Genomic DNA, 23,137 nt, shown 5'->3' with positions numbered 1-23,137 from the left:
AATCCCTCAATGTATGACAAAGTTACAGTCCGGACAAGAATGTGTATGATGTAAAACTTCAAAATGATAGTGTGACCTTGACCTTTGACCTAGGGACCTGGTCCTTGGATGCGATGATTGATGATAAGTAATATGTATTTGAAATTCGAGGTAGATAACTTTAAAACTAAAGAAGTTATGGTAAAAAATAACATTTTTCAAGTAAAAAATCCAAGTTAATGGGGAGATGATTCACAAGATACTGGTACAAGAGTTATGAACCTTGTCACATAAGAAGGGCGAGTTAATTTGAACGGTCACTCGCCTGGTAAAAAAATTCATCGAGGCCTGATCAATGATCTCGACATAAGATTCTGCAAAACAATGTCACCTCAAAGAAACAATTTCAGAGATCTACACAATGTCTTAAATTATACCTTACCTGAGAAACTGTTGCCAAATATTTTCTAAGTTTAGTGCTTGTAATTCGTTCTGGACACTGAAGGTGGCAAGAATTTACAGTCCTTCTGATGCAATCACTGCCTCTTTTATAGTTGCTTTCACCCTTTAGGAAATACATAAAATGCCAAAATTTATCTCTTAGAAAAAACCCTGTTGCTTCACCTCAAAGTCCCCAATTTCTGCAGCTGTCTCAGCACTCTGTTGCTTAACCTCAATGACCTCCATTTCTGCAGCTGTCTCAGCACCCTGTCGCTTAACCCCTATGTCCTCAATTTCTGTAGCTGTCTCACACCCTGGGGCTTAACCCCTACGTCAGCCATTTCTTTAGCTGTCTCAGCACCCTGTCGCTTAACCCCTATGTCCTCCATTTCTGTAGCTGTCTCAGCATCCTGTTGCTTAACCCCTATGTCCTCCATTTCTGTAGCTGTCTCAGCATCCTGTTGCTTAACCCCTAAGTTCTCCATTTCTGCAGCTGTCTCAGCATCCTGTTGCTTAACCCCTAAGTTCTCCATTTCTGTAGCTGTCTCAGCACCCTGTCGCTTAACCCCTATGTCCTCAATTTCTGTAGCTGTCTCAGCATCCTGTTGCTTAACCCCTATGTCCTCCATTTCTGTAGCTGTCTCAGCATCCTGTTGCTTAACCCCTAAGTTCTCCATTTCTGCAGCTGTCTCAGCACCCTGTCGCTTAACCCCTATGTCCTCAATTTCTGTAGCTGTCTCACACCCTGGGGCTTAACCCCTACGTCAGCCATTTCTTTAGCTGTCTCAGCACCCTGTCGCTTAACCCCTATGTCCTCCATTTCTGTAGCTGTCTCAGCATCCTGTTGCTTAACCCCTATGTCCTCCATTTCTGTAGCTGTCTCAGCATCCTGTTGCTTAACCCCTAAGTTCTCCATTTCTGCAGCTGTCTCAGCATCCTGTTGCTTAACCCCTATGTCCTCAATTTCTGTAGCTGTCTCACACCCTGGGGCTTAACCCCTACGTCAGCCATTTCTTTAGCTGTCTCAGCACCCTGTCGCTTAACCCCTATGTCCTCCATTTCTTTAGCTGTCTCAGCACCCTGTCGCTTAACCCCTATGTCCTCCATTTCTGTAGCTGTCTCAGCACCCTGTCGCTTAACCCCTATGTCCTCCATTTCTGTAGCTGTCTCAGCATCCTGTTGCTTAACCCCTAAGTTCTCCATTTCTGCAGCTGTCTCAGCACCCTTTTGGCTTAATCCTGGGGCTTTATCCCTATGTCCTCCATTTCTGCAGCTGTCTCAGCACCCTGTCGCTTAACCCCTATGTCCTCCATTTCTGTAGCTGTCTCAGCATCCTGTTGCTTAACCCCTAAGTTCTCCATTTCTGCAGCTGTCTCAGCACCCTTTTGGCTTAATCCTGGGGCTTTATCCCTATGTCCTCCATTTCTGCAGCTGTCTCAGCACCCTGTCTCTTAACCCCAATGTCTTTACCTATTTTCAAAAATGCATGTATATGAGATTCTTTGGTAAAGTACAAATTCAGACCAAGTTAAGGACAAGAGGGCAATGATGGCCCTAAAGTCGCTCACCTGTATATAGGCCCCCGGAGCGGGGCCAGTTTAAACCCCAGGGCTTTTATCTGAACAAACTTGGTAGACACCCATTAGAAGATGTTTCATGCTTAACATCTAAGGTCTAGCTTGTTGGGTTTTTTAAAAGAAGATTTTTTTCTTTACACAATATAGATAAAAACATTGACAAAGCTGGGGCAGGGCCAGTTTTGACCCCAGGGCTTTCATTTGAACAATCTTTGTAGACACTTACTAGACAATGTTTCATGCTTAATATCTGAACTCTAGCTATTCAGGTTTTTTCAAATAAGATTTTTAAGTTTTTGCTAAACATATATAAGGAAAATCAATGTCCCTTGGGACGGGGCCAATTTTGACCCAAGGGCTTTTATTTGAACAAACTTTGTAGACACTCACTAGAAGATGATTCGTGCTTAATATCTAAACTCTAGCTATTTGAGATTTTTTTCAAAGAAGATTTTGTAAGTTTTTGTCATACACATATAAGGAAAATGAATGACCCCCGGGGCGGGGTTAATTTTGACCCCAGGGCTTTTATTTGAACAAACTTGGTAGACACTCACTAGAAGATGTTTCATGCTTAGTATCTAAACTCTAGCAATTTGTTTTTTTTTCCAAAAAGGATGTTTTAAGTTTTTGTTATAAACATATAAGGAAAATGAATGACCCCCGGGGCAGGGCCAATTTTGACCCAAGTGCTTTAATTTGAACAAGCTTGGTAGACTCTCACTAGAAGATTTTCATGCCAAATATCTAAGCTCTAGCTCTTTTGGTTTTTTAGAAGAAAATATTTAAAGTTTTTTCTTTTGGTTGCCATGGAAACCAGAGTTCTGCATGGAATGGAATTCTTTGAACAACTTTGTTAAGGCTTCACACAAGGAACATCCCTGTGAAGTTTCATTATGATCTGCCTTATGGTTTCAGAGGAGATGTCATTTTAAAATTGTGAACGGACGACGGACGACAGAAGACGGACGAAGAGTGATCCTAATAGCTCAGGTGAGCTAAAAACTTGCAAAATGCAGAGTATAACCGCTTTATTGCTGACTAAACTGAAACAGAGGTCCCATCGACATGGAATTTGGTATCACTATATTGGTAAAGAATTATTGGCCATACAGTGATATATTGATTGCAAGGGAATATTTTAGCTTTAAAGTCTTTTTTAATGTTTCTTAAGGACACTGACTAAGCAGTTATATATACACGTATGCATATTGTAAAGAAACCATGCGATAGAACAAAAAGGATAAATAAACTATGAAAAATGAACAATTTGTTTTAATTTTATCAGATAACTATAAATAACAACTAATGACTAGCAACTATAAAATTCAAAGTCTATCAAATTTTAATTTTATTGTCGTTGCTTTAACGTAGAAACGGACTAGGCTAAATCTTGTTCTGTCATTCCAAGTAAGCCAGGGTTTAATAGGTAAAAAATAGTGTAAAGAGCCTGAATAATTATTAAAGTTTAACATTTTATAATCATAATTTTATAAAGAAACAGACAAAATTTATTTGGCATTTTATCTTTTAAAAAATCTAAATTGGGTGGTATGAACACCCTTTAGCAGATGTGCAAGGTAACAATGAATTTCAGCATTATTCCTTAGATACTTGGGGAATTAATTTTTGAATTATTCCGTTTTCATTTTGGAAAATATGTTTGAAAAGTGTTGGCATTAGATACCCAATATCTAAACAAGAGCTGTCAGAGGAGACAGCAACGCTCGACTAATTAAATACTGGACGCAGTAAAGGGAGACAAAACTATGAAAAAAGTCAATTGTGGTGAAAATATATTTCTGTATGAATGACACGAAAGCAAATATTTTTGCACCACAGCTGTCAGACGTTTTTAATACAATGATTTGAAATCTGAAATCAATCATATAACTGTATATGAAGTTTTTTTAGCAATTAGGATACTAGAGTTATGAATATTGTTGTGCATGATGTGAGTAATGACAAAGAACAATAACCTAAGTCTAAACTATAAATCATTTATTATAACTAGGATCACACTTAAAAATAACAATTTATAAGGGGGATAAATCTGCAAAAATGAGTGATAGGGTTGTGAATCCTGTCACACATCATGTAGCTGATGATAGATAAACATATTTGAAGTTTGAAGCATATACCTTAAAAGAATTTTTAATTGAACTGAAGTGTGTAACTGTAAAATGCAGGAAAAAAAATATCCTACTGCACTTAATATGCTTGATTCAAGTTCAGATGTAGAAAATAAAAGAGAATCCAACTGATGGTGACTGTTGGGACATTGAAGAATAAAAAAAAACCTTGTGAGGACTTGACACATCTGAGAATACACAATGCTCTTAAATAAGTGGGAACATTTGATGAAATGAATCTTGTGAGATTTTATCCAGGACACAAGACAGAAAATGTGAAACTTAGGCAAAAAAGATTGAAAATTAGACATAAATTTTACATAGGGAAAGAAGGAAAAAGTTCAACAAATGTAATAAATTCTCACTTTTTTAAAAAAATCCCCCCCCCTCCAATTTTTCGAATCCTAGAATAGACACTGGATTCCTTTTCATAAATAAATGACAAAGTTAAGAAAATATAATAAAAAATCAACTATTTGATGGTCAATATCATTTAAAGGTCAAGGTCATATAAAAATATTCAAAAATGTGTCCAAATATGAAGTTACTGCATTTATAAATAACAAGGTTATTATATAAGCCAGAAACATGAACTTGACCTTGACAGTCAAAGATTAATTTAAGGTCAAGGTCACATCTAAATTTTACAAAATGTTTGTTTGGTTGCAAGTCTTGCTGTGTCCAAGTTTAAATCAAATCCATGCAAAAATAAGAAAATGGGTCAGGGCCCTCAATCCAATTTGGGGGAAGTGGGTCGCTACCCTCAGCAGGGGGAATTTTAGTGTATGGGGGAATTTTCCTCTTTTCTTTTATGATCAAATAGCAAATAAACTTAATTAAATATAAGCTGTTTTTTATTTACTTGCATATTTTTTTTTTTAAATCCCAAATAGGTAACACAATTCTAGTTGTTGCTGATGAAAATTATATAAAATTAAATTGATTGTTTATTATAAGATCGTTTTCCATCAGTTATTTCATAAAGTATCATGAAAACAAAACTTAGAAGTTTGTAATTTACGGCAAAATTTACCGTGGTTGATGTAAAATTTTGAAGACAAAAAAAAATGATTTTATGAATAAACAATTTGAAATCAAAATGTTGATGGGAATTGTGATTTTTTTGCATACTTATCTGTTGAAATTTTAGCATTTTTACAGGTTGAAAGGCGAATATGTGACAGTAGATTTTGGGGGGAAAAACAAACGGGAACGTGCAGACATGTACTGTACGATATTCCGCTACAAAATAGCCATCAAATAGATCATGGATTTTAATTTTCAAAAACAACATTAGATTTCATTTTTTCTTTAACACTTTATATGATTAGAGGGGGAATTTTTACCTCTGTTAGGGGGAAAAAACATACTATTTTGGTGGGGGACTGCGGCCGATTATCCGCCGCAGATTTGGTTGATCGAGGGCCCTGTGGATCAAAGACAGAAATGGCCGGGTTGCATTTAAAATGTTTAACTATTTAACGACATATTTTAGTGAATAGTCTGGGTACACTAAGTCGGCAAAAAAAGAACAAGGAGGAGCGACAGACCTGAAATCAAATCCCACGCTATGAGACCACATGTTAATGCTGTATGCCAAATATCAAGAGGCTGTGATAAGTAGTTGCTGAGAAAAAATGTTACTAGCATTGACCATTATAAATGCTGAAAATTTAACTAGGTCGGCAAACAGGAAGTGGATGAGCGACAGACCTGAAATCAAATCCCATGCTATGGGACCACATGTTAATGCTGTATGCCAAATATCAAGAGGCTGTGATAAGTAGTTGCTGAGAAAAAATGTTACTAGCATTGACCATTAATGTTCAAAATTTAACTAGGTTGGCAAACAGTTAGTAGATGTGCGACAGACCTGAAATCAAATCCCATGCTATGGGACCACATGTTAATGCTATATGCCAAATATCAAGAGGCTGTGATAAGTAGTTGCTGAGAAAAATGTTACTAAAATTTGTGAGCATTGACCATTAATGTTGAAAATTTAACTAGGTCTGCAAACCGGAAGTGGATGAGTGACAGACCTGAAATCAAATCCAACGCTATGGGACCACATGTTAATGCTGTATGCCAAATATCAAGAGGCTGTGATAAGTAGTTGCTTAGAAAAATGTTACGAAAGTTTTTCTCCCGCCTGCCTGCCTGCCCGCCCACCGCCCAACTTTCACCATAATATAACCCGGGTTTGCACCTGTGCAACCCGGCAAAAAGTTAAGACAATTTAACCAAATTCAATAAGGTAAAACGCAGTCAACATTCTAGAAGGTATTGTCCAAAATGTTGTTTTGTCAAAAAAGTATGAAGATAATCCATTAATTAATAAATTAATTACTAAGTTACAGTCAATTATAGCAAAAATCAGTGAAAATTCAATAATTTAACCTTCAAGGTCATGAAGTGCCAAGATCTTACTTGAAGGTCTTATCCTAAAGAATGCTGTCTTATAAAATGAGATCAATCCATTCAAAAATAATAATAACAAAATTATAGCCAGCTACAGCAAAAAAAAAAATATCAATAATTTGAGCTTCAAGGACAAGTTTATTTATGGGTCAAGGTCAATGTTTGTCTAGTTAACTTGAAAGTCTTTCCTAACAAATTATTACGCATAAATTTGATGACAATCCATTCAAAATAACAAAGTTATAGCCATTAATAGCAAGCAAGCAAAATTTAGACATTTGACTTTTAAGGTCAGGGTTATTTATGAATAAAGGTCAAGGTTAGTCTGGTCTACTTGAACTGGTCTCGTCCCAAGGGTTGTTGTGGCCAAGTATGAAGACAAAACACCATGAACGATCAAACTTAAAAAAATATGATCAAAATAGTTTGCAGATGGCAACGCCAACATGACTTTCACAATACCTCTTTTTTTTCTTTCAAACAAACAATGAAGTAAAACTATAAATCATCAAATATCCAAATGCACCATTTCAGAATGTGCTTTTCATAAAATAAGTTTTGTTTAGAGAAAAATAAGATTTTTCAAAGCCAAATTACTAAGAAAAAAACAATAGTCATTGTGGTTATTTTATATATCCTTGCCTATAAGACGTCCCCAATGTAAGAAGAGTATCATGCTATAAATAACGTCATTGTCACATACATTTATGAATTAATTGTTGACTTTAATGGAAGTCATTTTGCTGTAAGAATGAAGTTGTAATTCATACCCTACTATAAGAAAAAAGTGCTAAATAACAATATCAGTTTTCATTATTTTTTTTACAAAATATGATTTACATGTGATATGCAAGAAAATCAAACACTGGCTGTAATTACAGACAGGAATATCTAGCTCTCATGTAACTGTATAGCAGAAACTCTACAGAGCTTTGTTACTATCATAAACAATTACTTTTAAACTAGATATTCTGATCTTTGCCACAACAATATAACGTTTGAACAAAACAACTTTAAATTCAACTGCATACCTTTCGAAGAATTCCTCTACAATGAAAAATTTATTACAGTGCTACATAGATCACAGAATAAATTTTCTCATGTAGTTGAAAATAACAAATATGTCATTTATGTGACAAATGATCATGCTTTTCCATGACTTTTTAAATGTAAGAACAAAATAATTTCCATTTGAAATCAATAGCAAATGCTAATAAATATTTCATTAAATGACAGACGGGTAGTCCAAACTTAAATGCCTTCCTGCTTTAGAGGTATAACAGTTATTTTAAGGACATTAATTATACCACTTAATGTTTAAACAAACCACTTTGACCTTGATCTTTGTCTTAAAGGATATGGCTTTAAAGGCAAACTTTGCATAAATATATTCATCAAACAATTCATAAATCAAAAGTTAAATATTCTGGAATACATCATTTGGTGAAATACAACTGATCCACTGTAACCTTGGACTTTCACTTTTTACAGATTCATACCTTAAGTTTTTCTTGGACTTTGACATTCATTTTTTGTTTTTCCCAAGGTAATTCTGTCAGTCCGTAATCATATAATAGCTCTTCCTCTTCCAATATGTCACTAAAATAACAAAAGATAATACATGTACCAGTAAAGTATACTATAGTTTAGACATATATATAACACAACTGGACTGTGATGGGTGTTTGATGCTTATCTATCAAGCCCATTCTGTGTTACTAGTTACATGATTAAGACTTATACCCATGATCCATTCATTATCCACTACCCTTTTTTTGTAACACAGACTGTGACCATCAGTTTTAAAATCATAACCTCATTTCATTACATTTATCTAAAAAGTGCTATTGGAATCATACTTACCATTCTGAAAATGATTTAACTGCACATAACCATTAAAAAAGAACACTTTACTTTAAGACAACTACATTATGTAAAATGTCAAGAAATAAAGTCAGTCAATAAATTTTGAAATTGATTTACCTTATAGCAAACAAGCACAAATGGCCATTGACTTCCTTCATTTTACAATTTCTTTCTCTTTTTGAACCATGATTCACTAAACGCCCAAGCATGGATGTTTCTGCTGTGGCGTCAATACTACATGAATACAGAAACTACATACACTTATCTATGTTATGTATTATAAACAAAATTTTTAACAAATGAAAATTAATGCAAGTGGTTTGCTGCATGTTTAAATGTTATAACAATCAATAATCTATTCAAAGCACAGTCTAAAGCAGTCTATTTGTTTATATTATTTAAGTCAATGTATTAAAATATATAATATATTAATATATAACATAACATGGCTCATCATAAATGATCCCCAGAATGCTTGTGGCAACCAAAAACTGGGTTTGGGCAACATGTTTTTGCCGCAAGTAGCCAAATCTGGCAACCAGAAATAAAAATTAAACAACAAGCAATTATCATAGTATTGCAAGCAATCCATAAGTCCCCAACTTGTTAGAACCCCTAGCAAAATTCTGAAGGGCCATTGGCCATTCCATTATGCCACTGAATGAATGAATGAAATGAATGAACTTAAATCTTTTGAGTTCTAAGTTTTTCTGTATCATAGTAATGTGTTAATTTCCCTGCCTAGTAAGGAAATTATGTTTCTACGACAGATAATCAAAAGGTCCAATTTTCTCAGGATTAATCAGTATAACTTATTAAATGTTTCAACTTTTCTCTATTTTAAGTAAATTTGTTGTCAAAAGTCTTTAAAAGTGATCTAAGGAAAGATTTATCAACAAACAGACTGAAAGACACTCTAAAGTTAATTTTTTAAACATCACTGTTACCAGCCTGTACGATAAATTCAGCACGGATTTTATGAATTGGAAAAAATCAGGGTAAAATAGACATGGACCCTGAATTTTCAATAAATCTTGCATGGGAATTCAAGTTTTTTTATACCCTGACATCGTCTTCATTTTGGTAAGTCAGGGTGGAGGCAGGAATAATTGCACTATGAAAATATTTTGACACAGATTTTACTATGAGAAATATAAGCAAAATCTACACAGATATTTAAAAGTTAGAAATTGTTCAAGAACCAGTTTCAATACAGTCTTAAAAGTTCTTCATTTCCAGCTGATTTTTCTTAGAGTTATTAGGAATGAATATTGCAATACACTGATAATACAGTTTACATTGCTGTTCAGACAAAAATTGAATTTTAAATTCAGAAAACAAATATATATTATTATTGCTTTTTCTAGAAAGTTTCAGTTGATTTATGGTAAACTCCATTTAACAACAATTCTTTCATTTACTGAATTGTTCTTTATTAACTTTTTTGAAATTATGTAGATTATTTAGCTCAACATGATTTATTGTTATCTATAAAATTCTTTAGTGTTACTAGTAATTGATTGTATAGTGGAGCCTTGCTAATCCGAACCCTTTTAATCCGGAACCCTTTCTTATCCTAATGAAGTTTCCCGTCCCGATTTTATTTGTTCTATTTTCAATAGTAAGAAAACCTTTCAGATCCGGAACCTGTCCATTCCGAATTCTGTACAATTATTTTGTCCTTATTTTACTCTAAAATTAACCTGTCGGATCCAAACAGATTTTGCAAATTCTCACACCTACATTCAAAATAACAAGTAATTGCACATCATACAGGTGTAAACATACACCAAACTGATAAGAGTAATTTTGCTGGATTAATGGACGAAACGCATGAACTGCTAAGGTGTGAAAGTTACACTTAGCTTGCCTTGATATCTACTATAATTGTTTGATTTATTGTTTTTCGTCACATTCAATAAATATTTTGATATAATGCAATAAATATCTTTTTGATCTTTTGAATTTAATGACATGACATGTGGCAGAAACTGAAATTGGGGAGACTGCATCCCTTCAGCTAAGCTGAGAATTTCCCGTAGTGGCTTTCATGAAATGGCCATTACAAAAATATGTGTAGTATCATGGCATATTGGCTCAGTGGTCATATTTTAAGTACTTGTGGCTTTTACTTTGTCTTCTGCCTGCTAAACACAAGTCGTAGTGCACATGTTACAGCTAAAATTAAACTTTACTGGTAGGTAACAACAAAATAAAAGAACTTCTTACCAAATAGTTTTTCCCTTGAACTTAAAGAAGAACCTGTATCCTGATCCACCGTCTTTTTCCCGCCTCTCCCCCTCTTCTTCAGATATAGTTTCCCCTCTGTATACTAATAGGAATTCCCCTTGTTGTCTTCTTGTTGTAGTCACAACTCCTCTTCCTATAATCAACATCAGAAAAAAAAAAGTTAAAATCTTATCACCAAAAGTTCTGTCATTTTGAAGACAATTCTATAGCTTTTTTTCAATTTTAATTTATAAATATTTTCAAGTATTTTGTTGACATTTAAAATGTGTGCTAAATACGGCAAAGGTGTGCACAATTGTAGGCTGTTTTCATTGTGTAGATTTATAACTTAAATTACCTTTACGGATATTGTGATCTAGCACATAAATTTATCATCCAAAAAGCATTATGAAAATTTTGTAAGTGATTAACAGTACACAGGTTTTTTAATTTAAAGCAGCACGCCTCCAGATTCATGGTAATTTTAATGAAAAATTTGAAAATGTATCTGAATGTTTGATATTGTGAAGTAACCAAACAGAAGCAATTTACACATTTTCAATGCCACATACAACCCACGTAAATTACCAAAAAGTGGTCTAAATATGCATAAATAGCCCTTACTGTGTTAGTAACACAGTAGAAATACTGTGTTAGTAACACAGTAGAAAAATAATTGTTAATACTGGAAAATCAGTCAATTATCGCACAGAACATGTAAAATTTTCTTGAATCTTGAATAGTTTTATATTTCCTAAAATTTAAGTACATTTTTTTATTGTTAGAATATTATGAATCATCTGGAGGCATGTAGCTTTAAAGTGGTAAAGATTATTGAAAAGTAAAAGAGAGAGAAAAGAAGAGAAAATGTTCTAAGGACCCAACTCCTCACAATGTAATGTCCTAACAAAGCAAAATGAGAGAGAATGTTCTGGGGACCTGAAATGTCCCCACAATCAAGCGGTTTAAGTAAGTAAATGTTAGTAGCAATACAACAGTATTTAGGACTCTTACTTATATTCTACACAGGACAGGTATTAAATACAAGAGGGCTATGATGGCCCTGAGTCACTCACCAGAAACAACTGCTTTTCACTGTTGGAGGTTATCCATTGTCAATATTTTCTAATATCAAATTTGAGCATAGAATATCTTTAAACAATAATTTGAAGAAATGCCATGACCTGGGGCATTTAAGTTTTAGCTTAAATAGAGCCAATAAAATTAATATGAACAAACCCTAATAATGCTACGGACAAAGTTTGGAGATCATCTATCATTTCAGTAGATGATCTTCAACGGTATTTCTATTTTTAGCTTTAGCAGCACCTAAAAATGGGCCAATCAAATTAACATGAGCAAACTTGATTAAAGACTGCCTAAGAATGCCACAAACAAAATTTGGTGATCACCCATCCATTAGTTCTGTAGGAGGTAATTCTATTTTTAGCTTTAGCAGCTCTTAAAGGCAGACTTTCATGTTTTTATGAAATTTTGTAATTACCTCCCTTTAATATTAAAATTTACAAAAGGGTTAGTTTCACTATCTATTTTACCTGAAGCTCAGTTTTACTTGTTTACATTTTTTATATTACAGTAATTTGAACCATATGAATTAATTCACACTGTTTCAGAAAGGGTATTGCTTCAAAATAAATTCAAATAAAGTCCAACCTAGGCGCGTCGCAAAGGATAGAAAACCCTGTTAACACATCTCTTTTACCAAATAGTGTTTAGGAATTTTCCGTACATCTATTGTTACTTTGAATCCAAAAATTACATTCAATTGATTTTTAAACATGTAACTGATATTTATTTACCTCACCAAATAAGAAATTCCACCTTTAAAAAGGGCCAATCAAATTTAAATGAGCAAACTTGATAAAAGACTACCTAAGAATGCTACAGACAAAGTTTGGTGATCAGCCATCAATAACTTCTGTAGAAGCAGACGTTTAAAGGAATTTCTATTTTTAGCTGTAGCTGACCCTAAAAGGGGCCAATCTAATTGATATCAATATTTTTTTTTCTTTATATAACTACTACCCTAAAAAGCACTGTTCCCAATTGAAAAAAGGACACTAAAATTCCCAATTTCCAATGTTTAAATTACCAAATTGGCTGTTCAAAATAGTTGCAAGGCCAAGAGATTTCTATGAAATCATTTAAATCCAACATATGATATTCATATAAATCACCACTAAATAGTTTTACCTGGACAGTGGAAGCTCTAAGCTGTCTTTATTCATGATGACTTATCTTATTAGTAGCTGAAAAAATGCATAATAAAATTCCCAATTTAAGACAAATAACACATTTTTTCCCTATCAGTCTGGTAACGGCACCATTCCCAAAGTAGAGAAAAAACACTGAATATGAGCAAACTTGATAAAAGACTACCCAAGAATGCTTCAAAGTTTGTTGATCATTCATCCATTTGTTCTGTAGAAGATGTCTAGAGTTTTTTTTTCTATTTTTAGCTCTAGAGACCCCTAAAAGGGGCCAATCAAATTAATATGAGTAATTTTGATAAACGACTACCTTAGAATACTACAAAGTTTGGTGATCATCCATCCATTAGTTCTGTAGAAGAAGATGTTTAAAGGTTTTTCTATTTTTAGCCCTAGAGACCCCTAAAACAGGTCAATCAAATTAATATGAGCAAACTTGATAAAAGACTACCCTAGAATGCTACAAAGTTTGGTGATCATCCATCCATTAGTTCTATAGTAGATGATTACAGGTTTTTCTATTTTTAGCTCTGTTGACCCCTAAAAGGGGCCAATTGGAATGACATGAGCAAATTCAAGTGTGACTGTCACAAGGATGCTACAGACCATATTTGAAGTAAATCTGTCCAGCAGTTTCAGAGAAGATGATTGTTGACGCATGACGACGGACAACAGAGCATACCCCTTTGATACTAATAGCTCACCCGGAAATTCAGTTCTGGTGAGCTAATAAAAACTGGATCACATAATTTCGGATATACAAAATTTTGGTTATGGGTAGTAAGCCTAAGGACTGAACAGAAGATAAATGATTGAAATGTCTGCTATATTGCTACCTTAAATGATGAGTTTGTGCCTGCATTAGTGGGTAGTAATACTAAGTGAAAACATCATAAACTTTTTGACAAAAATATTCCTGCAAACAGAAACACATTTTAACTTCTGTCTGGCTTTTTTTTCAATTTTGGAAACTATAAACAAATTATATCTATCAGGTTGACTTATACCTTTATCTGGAAACTTTTCAATCCTAAACCCCGGAGGATCATCCTGTCTTAAGATCCATTCCATTGCAATGTTCTCTGGTTTACTTCTTTTTCTCATTCCTGGAAGTATAATATATATACATGTAGTAGTTGACTATTACACTATTGATCAAGATTATAGGTCATTCAATATAAAATTTTAAACATGTACAGTACAGCTCAGACGTTTTTTGCACTTTCATCTTTGTCACCACAGGTACTTTTAACGGCAAGCTGAAAATCGTGGGGGACTACTATGGTCAGTCACAGCGACAAATCACCAGACGGGTAAAGAAAATCCCTGCAATCCCCGGTGGAAAATCACGGAGATTCGATGTGATCTATATCGCATATAAATGTTCGCGTACATGTAACATGTAGTCTTGTTAGAAAAAAATCAGTAACACTTAAATATAACTTTGATAAAAGCTGTAATTTCATCTGTATATGGAATTTTAACAATCGGCAATGAATTTCGGTAACGAAAACCAACATTTAATTATTTTTAAATATTTTATTTAACATTTAAAAAGGGCACCAAATTTCCGGCCTTCAAAAATTTTAGGGGGGCAAACACAGTGTGTGTTATTTTTTACAGATAAGTCTGCATGTAATTAATTGTTTAATGGTCACCCAAGAGATTGAAATGTCACTGCAATATTAGTTATTATACAATGATCTGCTGTGAAAATACCATGCAGCATGAATTTCACCTGATCAGGTGATGAGCGGAAAGTCACATCTGTCGCAGGGACGTGGTGGTGACAATCCACCTATAAAAAAAGTGCGGAGATCGGCAGACTTTGAAAAAATTGTTAAAGCTGTACTGTTTCTTAACATTTAAACCCTTTAAATTTGTAATAATTATGAACAAGGAAGAAAATGGTGACTGAAAAAGTCTGGTCTTTCACTTTATGATTCAGATTTTTCTTAGGAGGTAGACATAATTGAAAAGTCTAACATTTATTGAAAAGCAAATGAATTTGTGTCTACACTGAAAAAAAGCAATCAAATTGAGTTGCGATTGTGTGCCTTTAAAAATAACACAAAAATGCCACTTTGGTGTCAGTTGATATCAATCCATTCTATCATTCTTTTGTTTTGTCAATTTTCACACATTCTATTGGACATAGCTTATGCTTTAATTTTTCATTTGTCCTGCTACAGACTCTTCTCATAAATACATGCAAAAAAAAACAAAAAAACCCAGCATACAATGTTCTTTGTTATGTTCTACATGTACCTCCAATTGGTTTTAAGTAAGAAGTTATCTAATTTAGTGCTTGTTATTATAATAGGCATTAAATTATGTTTATTTGTGTAATTGAAACAAGAGCTGATGCTTGACTATTCAAAAACTTGTCACAAGGGTGTTTCATTGAGTATAATAATCCTAACCATATGAATATATATAATTGTTCAAAAAGGTACAAGGACTTGATACCAGCTTACAAGCAAAAACTTAACCAAGAATTTCTAAGTCGAAAAGGGACATAATTATGCAAAAAAAGCAAATAAGAGTTATAGAACTTGGGCCAATCATGTAAGATAATCACAGAGAACAAGTGTGTGAAGTTTCAATCCATTCCCTTCTGTAGTTATTAAGATACAAGCTTGCACGCAAAAACTTAACCAAGAATCGAGCTTGCACGCAAAAAATTAACCAAGAATTTTCGCAAAAAATTAACCAAGAATTTTTAAGTCAAAAAAGGGGCATAATTATGCAAAAAAGCAATAAGAGTTATGGGACTTGGGCCAATCATGTAAGTTAATCACAGAGAGCAAATGTATGAAGTTTCAATCCTTCAGTAGTTATAGAGATACCAGCTTGCACGCAAAAACTTAACCAAGAATTTCTATGTCAAAAAAGAGGCATTTTTATGCAAAATAGCAAAACAGAATTATGGGACTTGTGTCAATCATGTAAGATAATCACAGAGAACAAGCGTGTGAAGTTTCAATCCATTCCCTTCAGTAGTAATGGAGATAATAGCTTGCATGCAAAAACTTAAATACGGGGACAGCAACGCTGGCAATTTGGGTTACTGCATTAGCTTGATTATTCTACGAATAGTCGAGCTAAAAATGGATGTAGACCTGGTGCGTTTTGAAACACAAAATCAGTTAGAAATACAATTATGGATAAACAGACCTGTATTCCTGTCTCATTTTCAAATTTGTTAAATAATCACTTTTTTTTAAACACAAGGGCATTCCAATAACATTTACATTCAACTAAAGGATAAATTTTTCTACACATGATCTTTACTTCTTAATTTTAAGTCTAAACAAAGTATGTTCACCAGGGCATGTCTTAATACATTGTAACTTCTTAACAATTTCTTTTACACTTTGTTCAAAAGGTTCCATGCGTTTTACCTTGAAGTGGTAAACAATTCCTAATTGCATCTCAGTATGCAACAAAATTTACATTTCACTTTGTTTGACATCTCAATGTACCCTTTTAAAGACATTTTCTTAAAATGTACAAATTCTGTCCAATCACATGAAACTCACCAAGTCCCAATATATGTAATTTTAAAAATTTTAAAATGTTGAAATATGCACATACCTTAATAAAATTTGTAATGGATTTTTTTTATCTTCTAATAGCAATGTTAGAGTGATCCATGATGAGTGACTTTGAAAACAAATCAAAAACCAGATTCACTCAGCAACTCAACTGAATTCAGCACATGCTTCCTTTTAAGCAAAAAAACACATAAAACCATTTAATTTGCACATGGCTGCATCATGGTAAATACAAATATGGCTGCATTTCCTGTGTATTCAGTCCCCGCAAGGTTTGGTCCTCATAATGGTACAGCATAAGTTTTAAATTTGTATTGTGAGATAATCAGTTTGGTATCCGTATTACAAGACTGCAGTGATTCGGATTGGAACTGTTAAACAAGAGGGCCATCATGGCCCTGAGTCACTCACTAGAAACAACTGCTTTTCACTGTTGGAAATTATTCATTGTAAATAGTTTCTAATATTAAATTTGAGCAAAGAATTTGTTTAAACAATAATTTGAAAAAATGCCATGACCCATGGTACATGTAGTTAAGCCAATCAAACAAAATGAGCAAACTTGATTAAAGACTACAAATTAAAGACATTTTCTACAGTTTTATGAAAATTTAATCCTTTCATAGAATTTTCTTAATTTTTTGTATGATAAGTAAAATTTAATGGCGAATTCAAAAATAAAAAGAAAAATATATGTTGACGTGTTGGACTTCTTGTAAAATGGCAGTTTCCATGGTAACCATATATCTAAAAACTGTTAATATAGCCAAAGTGTGTTATAACAAATAGAAAATGTATAAGATAGCTTAATACACACAACAAGCAATGTTTTATGCAAAGATAACCTTATCCAATGATTCTGTATGCAACAAATGATAATCTAAACATATTTCTTTAAAAAAAACAGTTTTCCGTGCTCCTTAACTGAACAAAAATGATAAAAATAAACATGAACTCTGCGAATAATTAAAGATATTGAAAAATTTGTTTCATAGGATTTTCTATTTTTTTTTGTTTTTTGTGTACAATTTAATGACAAATTCAAAAATTATAAGAAAAATATATGTTGGCCTGTTAGATTTTTTGAAAAATGGTAGTTTCCATGGTAACCGTATATCTCAAAACTGTCAAAATAGCCAAACTGTGTTATAAAAATGTACAAAACAGCTTATTACAAACAGAATAAACATATTTTCAAACAAAACTTGCTATATTTAAGGGTTCTGTATAAAACAAACGATAATCTGAACATAATTCTTTAAAAAATGAGTTTTTCATGCTTTTTAACTGAACAAAAAATAAGAAAAATAAACATGAATTCTGTAAATAATTCAAGCTATCAAGAAATTTCTTTCATAGAATTTTCTACATTTTTGATAAATCATGTAAAATTGTATGGTGGATTCAAAAATAGAAATAAAAATATATGTTGACGTGTTAGTTTTTTTTTTTTTTTTTGTGAAAACGGGCAGTTTCCATGGTTACAGCATATGCCAACTGTCAAAATTACCACGCTTTCGTAAGAAATATCAGTGTTATACTAAATGCATTGTCATATATACAACAAAAACAAGTTGTATTATAAAGTTCTATTTCTTTTGATGTTATATTTAGTAATGATACTAAATATGTTTTTAGAACAGGTTATAAATTAAGGCCATATTATTTCTTCGACCGACTAACATACCCGAACAGTAAGCAAATAATCAGAAATTTACAAAGAAAATAATGAAAATCGGAACATTTCTTCGATATTATTATGTTTTTTATTCAACGCTTTTCTAATATATCATTTTTAACTTCTTTGCCCACTTGTCTGCCAGTAATCAAGTGGCAACGCACTTTCGTCATTATACAACAAGTGGGTGGGGTAACGCGCGCAGAATCATCATCAATGCTGTCGTACTAATGCTAGGAGAAATCCTTTATCTGATGCTGTCTAAACGTTCTCTTATTCTTTTGAATCGATCTCCTCCTGAACATTTAGAAATATCTATTTTGTATTATTTGCTTGTGGCCGAAATTTAACAGTTATCCGAGTACTATTAAACTTGACCTTCTTTTTAATTATCCGTGATTATCTTTCTTGGATGCGCATAACGATGCGCACAAAAACTACCGAAAACGTCTTTAACTTGAGCAAATTTGATGTAAGACTATCCAAGAATGCTATGTACAATGTTTGGTGATCATCCATCTATTACTTCTGTACAAAAAGATGTCTAAAGGTTTTTTTCTATTTTTAGCTCTAGAGACCCCTAAAAGAGGCCAATCAAATTAATATGAGCAAACTTGTTTAAAGACTACCTAAGAATGCTACTACAGTCAGTTTGGTGATCATCTATCAATTGGTTCTGTAGAAATAGACGTTTAAAAGTATTTCTATTCAGGGCTCTGGTTTGGTAAAATTTGGGGGCGAATATCGGCCCCATTCCCCCACCAAAATAGTGTGATTTCCCACCCCCCTTAAACCTAAAAAAATCCCCCTTGAAATTAATATTTAACGGGCATAGAAAACGCCGATTGGCGAATATATATTCCGCGAACGGCAACCGGAAATTAGTACGTATTCCGCGAACAGCAATCGGAAATTAGAAAATATTATATATATATATATATATATATATATATATATATATATATATAAAACGTTCCGGACAGTTTTTAGCATTCCAACATGTCGCACAATTTCAAGTCTTACCGACAAAAAAAATCCCCCTTGAATGAAAAATATTTGAAAATCATGCATAATTCCCCTCCCCCTGCATGGACCCTGGCCCCAGTCTCAAAATGCTAACGAGAGCCCTGATATTTTTAGCTTTAGCTGCCCCTAAAAGGGGCCAATCATGGGGCTTATCTTTTGCCTTGATCATCTCATCTTCTAAACAAGCGACGACGAATTTTAAACTTGTGTTGCAAATTTTGCTCATCTTCACTAACGGTAAGAAAAAAATGTTGCACAACAGCAAATCTGTATTGTTTTTCATTTTTCTTCATTTGTGAAGAAATAAAATTCCCTCACCTATTGCATTTTTCCCCCTCCAAAGGGCACCGACCCCCTTCCTTCAAAAGTGAAAAAAAAACACTGCACACTAACATACAGCGGCTATTTATTGACAATAGCACAAAATGGCGAGAGATTCAATCTGTATTTTTGCTGATTACATGATTAAAGACATCTGCATAAAAATAATTGCTGATAATTGTTGAGGTATTTTGGCGAGTCAAGATAAACAAGGGCGCGTCCGTGGCCGACTGGTAAAGGTCGTTGACTTAAAACCACTTGCCCCTTACAGCTGTGGGTTCGAATCCCAACAGGAACTTTGGATTCTTTCATGTGAGGAAGCTATCCAGCTAGCTAACGGAATGTCGGTGGTTCTACTTAGGTGCCCGTTCAGGCCTGAAATAATGCACGGAAGGGCACATGAGGTCTTCCTCCACCAGTAAAACTATAACGTCGCCATATGACCTATACTGTGTCGGTGTGACATAAAACCAAATCAAACAAACAAACAAAAATAAACATTGTCTTAAAGATGTGAAAATGTTCGAAAACTTGACTGTTAAAAATTTTTGGAGCATTAATTTGTAGAAATTATATGAAGATTTTTTTCTGCAGCAGTTTGAAGGATAATTACTTGGCAATGATCATAATTGCCTAATAGAAATGCGATATCATCTTGTAATTGCAGTTTGCAACGCTCACTAGGACTAGTTTTTCTACTGTTATTTAAATTGCATGAATTTTCAAATGGAAGTGGCTAGCCATACGAGCCTGTATTTTTTCTTTGTACATGAATTTATATTTGTAGTTAGATTTCTTTAAGACAAAATACACAACCAAGCGTTGTTTTTCTCTACTTTGGGAATGGTGCCGGTACCAGACTGATTGGGAAAAAATGCGTTATTTTGACTATAATTGGGAATTTTTTTAATGCATTTTTTCAGCTATAAATGAGATTAGACATCATGATTAAAGATAGCTAACAGCTTCTACTGTCAAAATAGAACTGTTGAGTGGTGATTTATATGAATATGTTGGATTTAAATGATCTTAGAAAAATCACTTGGCCTTGTGGGCATTTTGAGCAGCCATTTTGGGAATTTAACATTGGAAATTGGGAATGTTAATGTCTATTTTCTGTTGGGAATGGTACCGTTTTAGGGTAGTAGTTATATATAAAAAAACACACTGCAACCATTAAAATCTAAACATTCGAAATTAATATTGTTTCTTTGACAAATCTCTGTTTCTTTCTCTCTTTTTTGCATAAAATAACACATTCATGATCGGCATTGATTTGATTCTGAAAGTACCGTACGGCTAGTCCAATTTATAAGACGTTTCAGGCTTGTTATATTTATGTCGGTCAAGCCTGACATCTAATAGTAATTGCTCAAAAACGCGTAGCATCATAAAAAAATGAAAAAAATATATTGTCTTACCTTTCAAGCTTTATTCAAATGCTTATCTTCTTTTCTTTCAATTTCATGCTCAGTCTTACACAATAACTCTCAAACAATGTACTTATCAATTTAAAATAAAATATAAACATCAATCTATTTTTGTCTATCAGCCATACTGGTTAAACAAGGTGCTTTACAGATTGATTCCAAATTTTCGAACGGAAAAATATATTCGAACACACTGACGGTGCATGGGCAATTATTTCGTTAAAAAATAGTCCGTTCCAATGTTCTGACTCAGTTAAACGCTTGCATTTGAATTAGCCAATCTGATTTCGCGCAAAGTGTTATACTTTCCTCTATTTGATTGATATTGTTGCTTAAAATAATTTGACAATCGCCGTCTTTTATCTTACTATTTTCACTGTCGATCTATGTCAACATACTACGTCAAAATCTCGCCAAAATTAAAAATTTACTGCAACCAATCAGAATCGCCGACTTTAGTTGACGTTTTCAGATCGTAGTAAGATTTTACATCAGCCATATTTGTTTATATTTTGCAACCGCTGAACTATTACAATGTTAGAAATCAACTTTAAGTAACTTTTAATTAGTTGCAGTTATATTATATCAACAATAATTACAGATTACTGTAGTTAATTGAAAATGCCATCGACATTTGTTCTTATATCGACGAATTTTGGTTACACCGGGATACATGAGAGGATTTATTCATGATTTTTCGGTTGTGACAGTTTAATTATTTTGACAAAAGGTATTTAATGTTTAGTTTTCTTCATAAATAGGTGAAAACTAATGTTAACACTCCGTCTTGTTTTTGTTCCGCCCGATTTTCTGGCGGAACATGCTATGGGTTTTTGAGCAATTTGATATGACGTTGCTTTGCCCAGGACTTGCAGAAGCAAAAATATCTCAAAGCGACGTCATATTCATGATATTTATAGGACTACCGTATGACTAGCCAGTACAGAGTGTCATGGCTAGCCGTAAGGCACTCAAAAAGTTCTAGCCGTACGGGCCCGTACAGCTAGCCATTTCCTTTTCAAATTTGGTAATACAATTTGTGCAAAAAATGTCGAGGAGAATGCCCCCACCTACCTGCCTACATATCGCCACCTGCCTACATATCGATTTCTTTCAAGAAAGACATGATCACTGATGATAGCATATTGTTTCACCACACGAAAAAGCAATCATCTTGTAGTACAACGTTATTAATCAAAAGCACAGTTACAAATAAATGAAATTATCATACCACCGTTTCGATGTTCTCCTTTGAAGAATCAGTATGATTATAAAGCGAAAAGTTTCCTTTCAGCGAAAAGAAGTTCATGTAATCGGATTTTTACAACCTTATTATTTTAACGATATTACAGCCATTCTGTGATTTTCATTTTGCAGTTGCATATTTGTTTTGTTATTTTCCCTATTTTCATGTCAAAAAATTGTAAATAAAAATTCTACATTGTATGATTTGTTGAATTTTGTAAGGTCCAAATTTGAACAAAGTCTGTCCAATAATGACCTATAAATACAGAAAAATGTTATTAGTGCCTCTGAGTGTACTAAGTACTGTATATCAAAGTTTGTGTACATACTGTGAATTCATACTGATACTGTATACATGTCACAAGGTATTATAAAATACACAATTCCTGGAATAGGTTAGTTTCATTTAGGTCAAATATATAGCTCTATATATCAGTACACAAATTATTTAAGAAAATCAGGGTCTTTCAATTATTTGAATGACCCTGAGTAAATATAGATATTTACAGTAATTGTTTGTCATTCTATCATAATAGCTTACTGTTACCATAAAGATAAATGACTGAACGACGATAATAAGGAAATTGCAATAAAAACTAATAAGGTCCCGTAAAGGGGAAACTTACTCACCGGGCAATTACTTTTAAAACAAAAGCATATACAGTATACTTGTAAAAGAGTACAAATACTTTATAGTACAAATTACTAGGCAGAAAACACAATAACATAGTAAACGATACGAAATGACAGTCTTAAATAAAAAAAAAGTTATTTTGCACGGTTTCTGCAAGCGTAAATTACATCTTGGCATCGCTGACACATGCTGACGATAAGCCTATGATTCTTATTATGAAGAAGCTCAGCCTAGCCCTTAATAAAAGCCTGTTTGAGCCTGTCAGTTGTTGGTTGGCCTTGGCGGGAAGAATAAGCATTCTGTAGCATATCCCATGTGTGGTAAATATAATTCATGTCCGGGATCTGGATGGTCGATCTATAATTACATT

General features: G+C 33.4%; 1 protein-coding gene across 1 annotated transcript; it reads right to left on the bottom strand.

Annotated features, from left to right (window-relative positions):
• Positions 1-258: 258 nt before the first annotated feature.
• On the bottom strand, positions 259-15,726 carry LOC132724433 (N-lysine methyltransferase KMT5A-B-like). The gene is made up of 5 exons (XM_060709292.1): positions 13,884-15,726; positions 10,646-10,799; positions 8,534-8,650; positions 8,050-8,149; positions 259-544 (listed from the first exon to the last, which is right to left on the bottom strand). Exons 1-5 carry the CDS (start codon positions 13,978-13,980, stop codon positions 386-388), a joined length of 627 nt encoding a protein of 208 aa, XP_060565275.1. The 5' UTR covers positions 13,981-15,726; the 3' UTR covers positions 259-385.
• Positions 15,727-23,137: the final 7,411 nt, after the last annotated feature.

This window comes from Ruditapes philippinarum, unplaced genomic scaffold (assembly GCF_026571515.1).
Source record: "Ruditapes philippinarum isolate M1 unplaced genomic scaffold, ASM2657151v2 ctg14672_1_1_1_1, whole genome shotgun sequence".
NCBI classification, from domain to species: domain Eukaryota; kingdom Metazoa; phylum Mollusca; class Bivalvia; order Venerida; family Veneridae; genus Ruditapes; species Ruditapes philippinarum.
The sequence above is the reverse complement of the archived record's forward strand: the minus strand, read 5'-3'. Positions and strand labels throughout refer to the sequence as shown.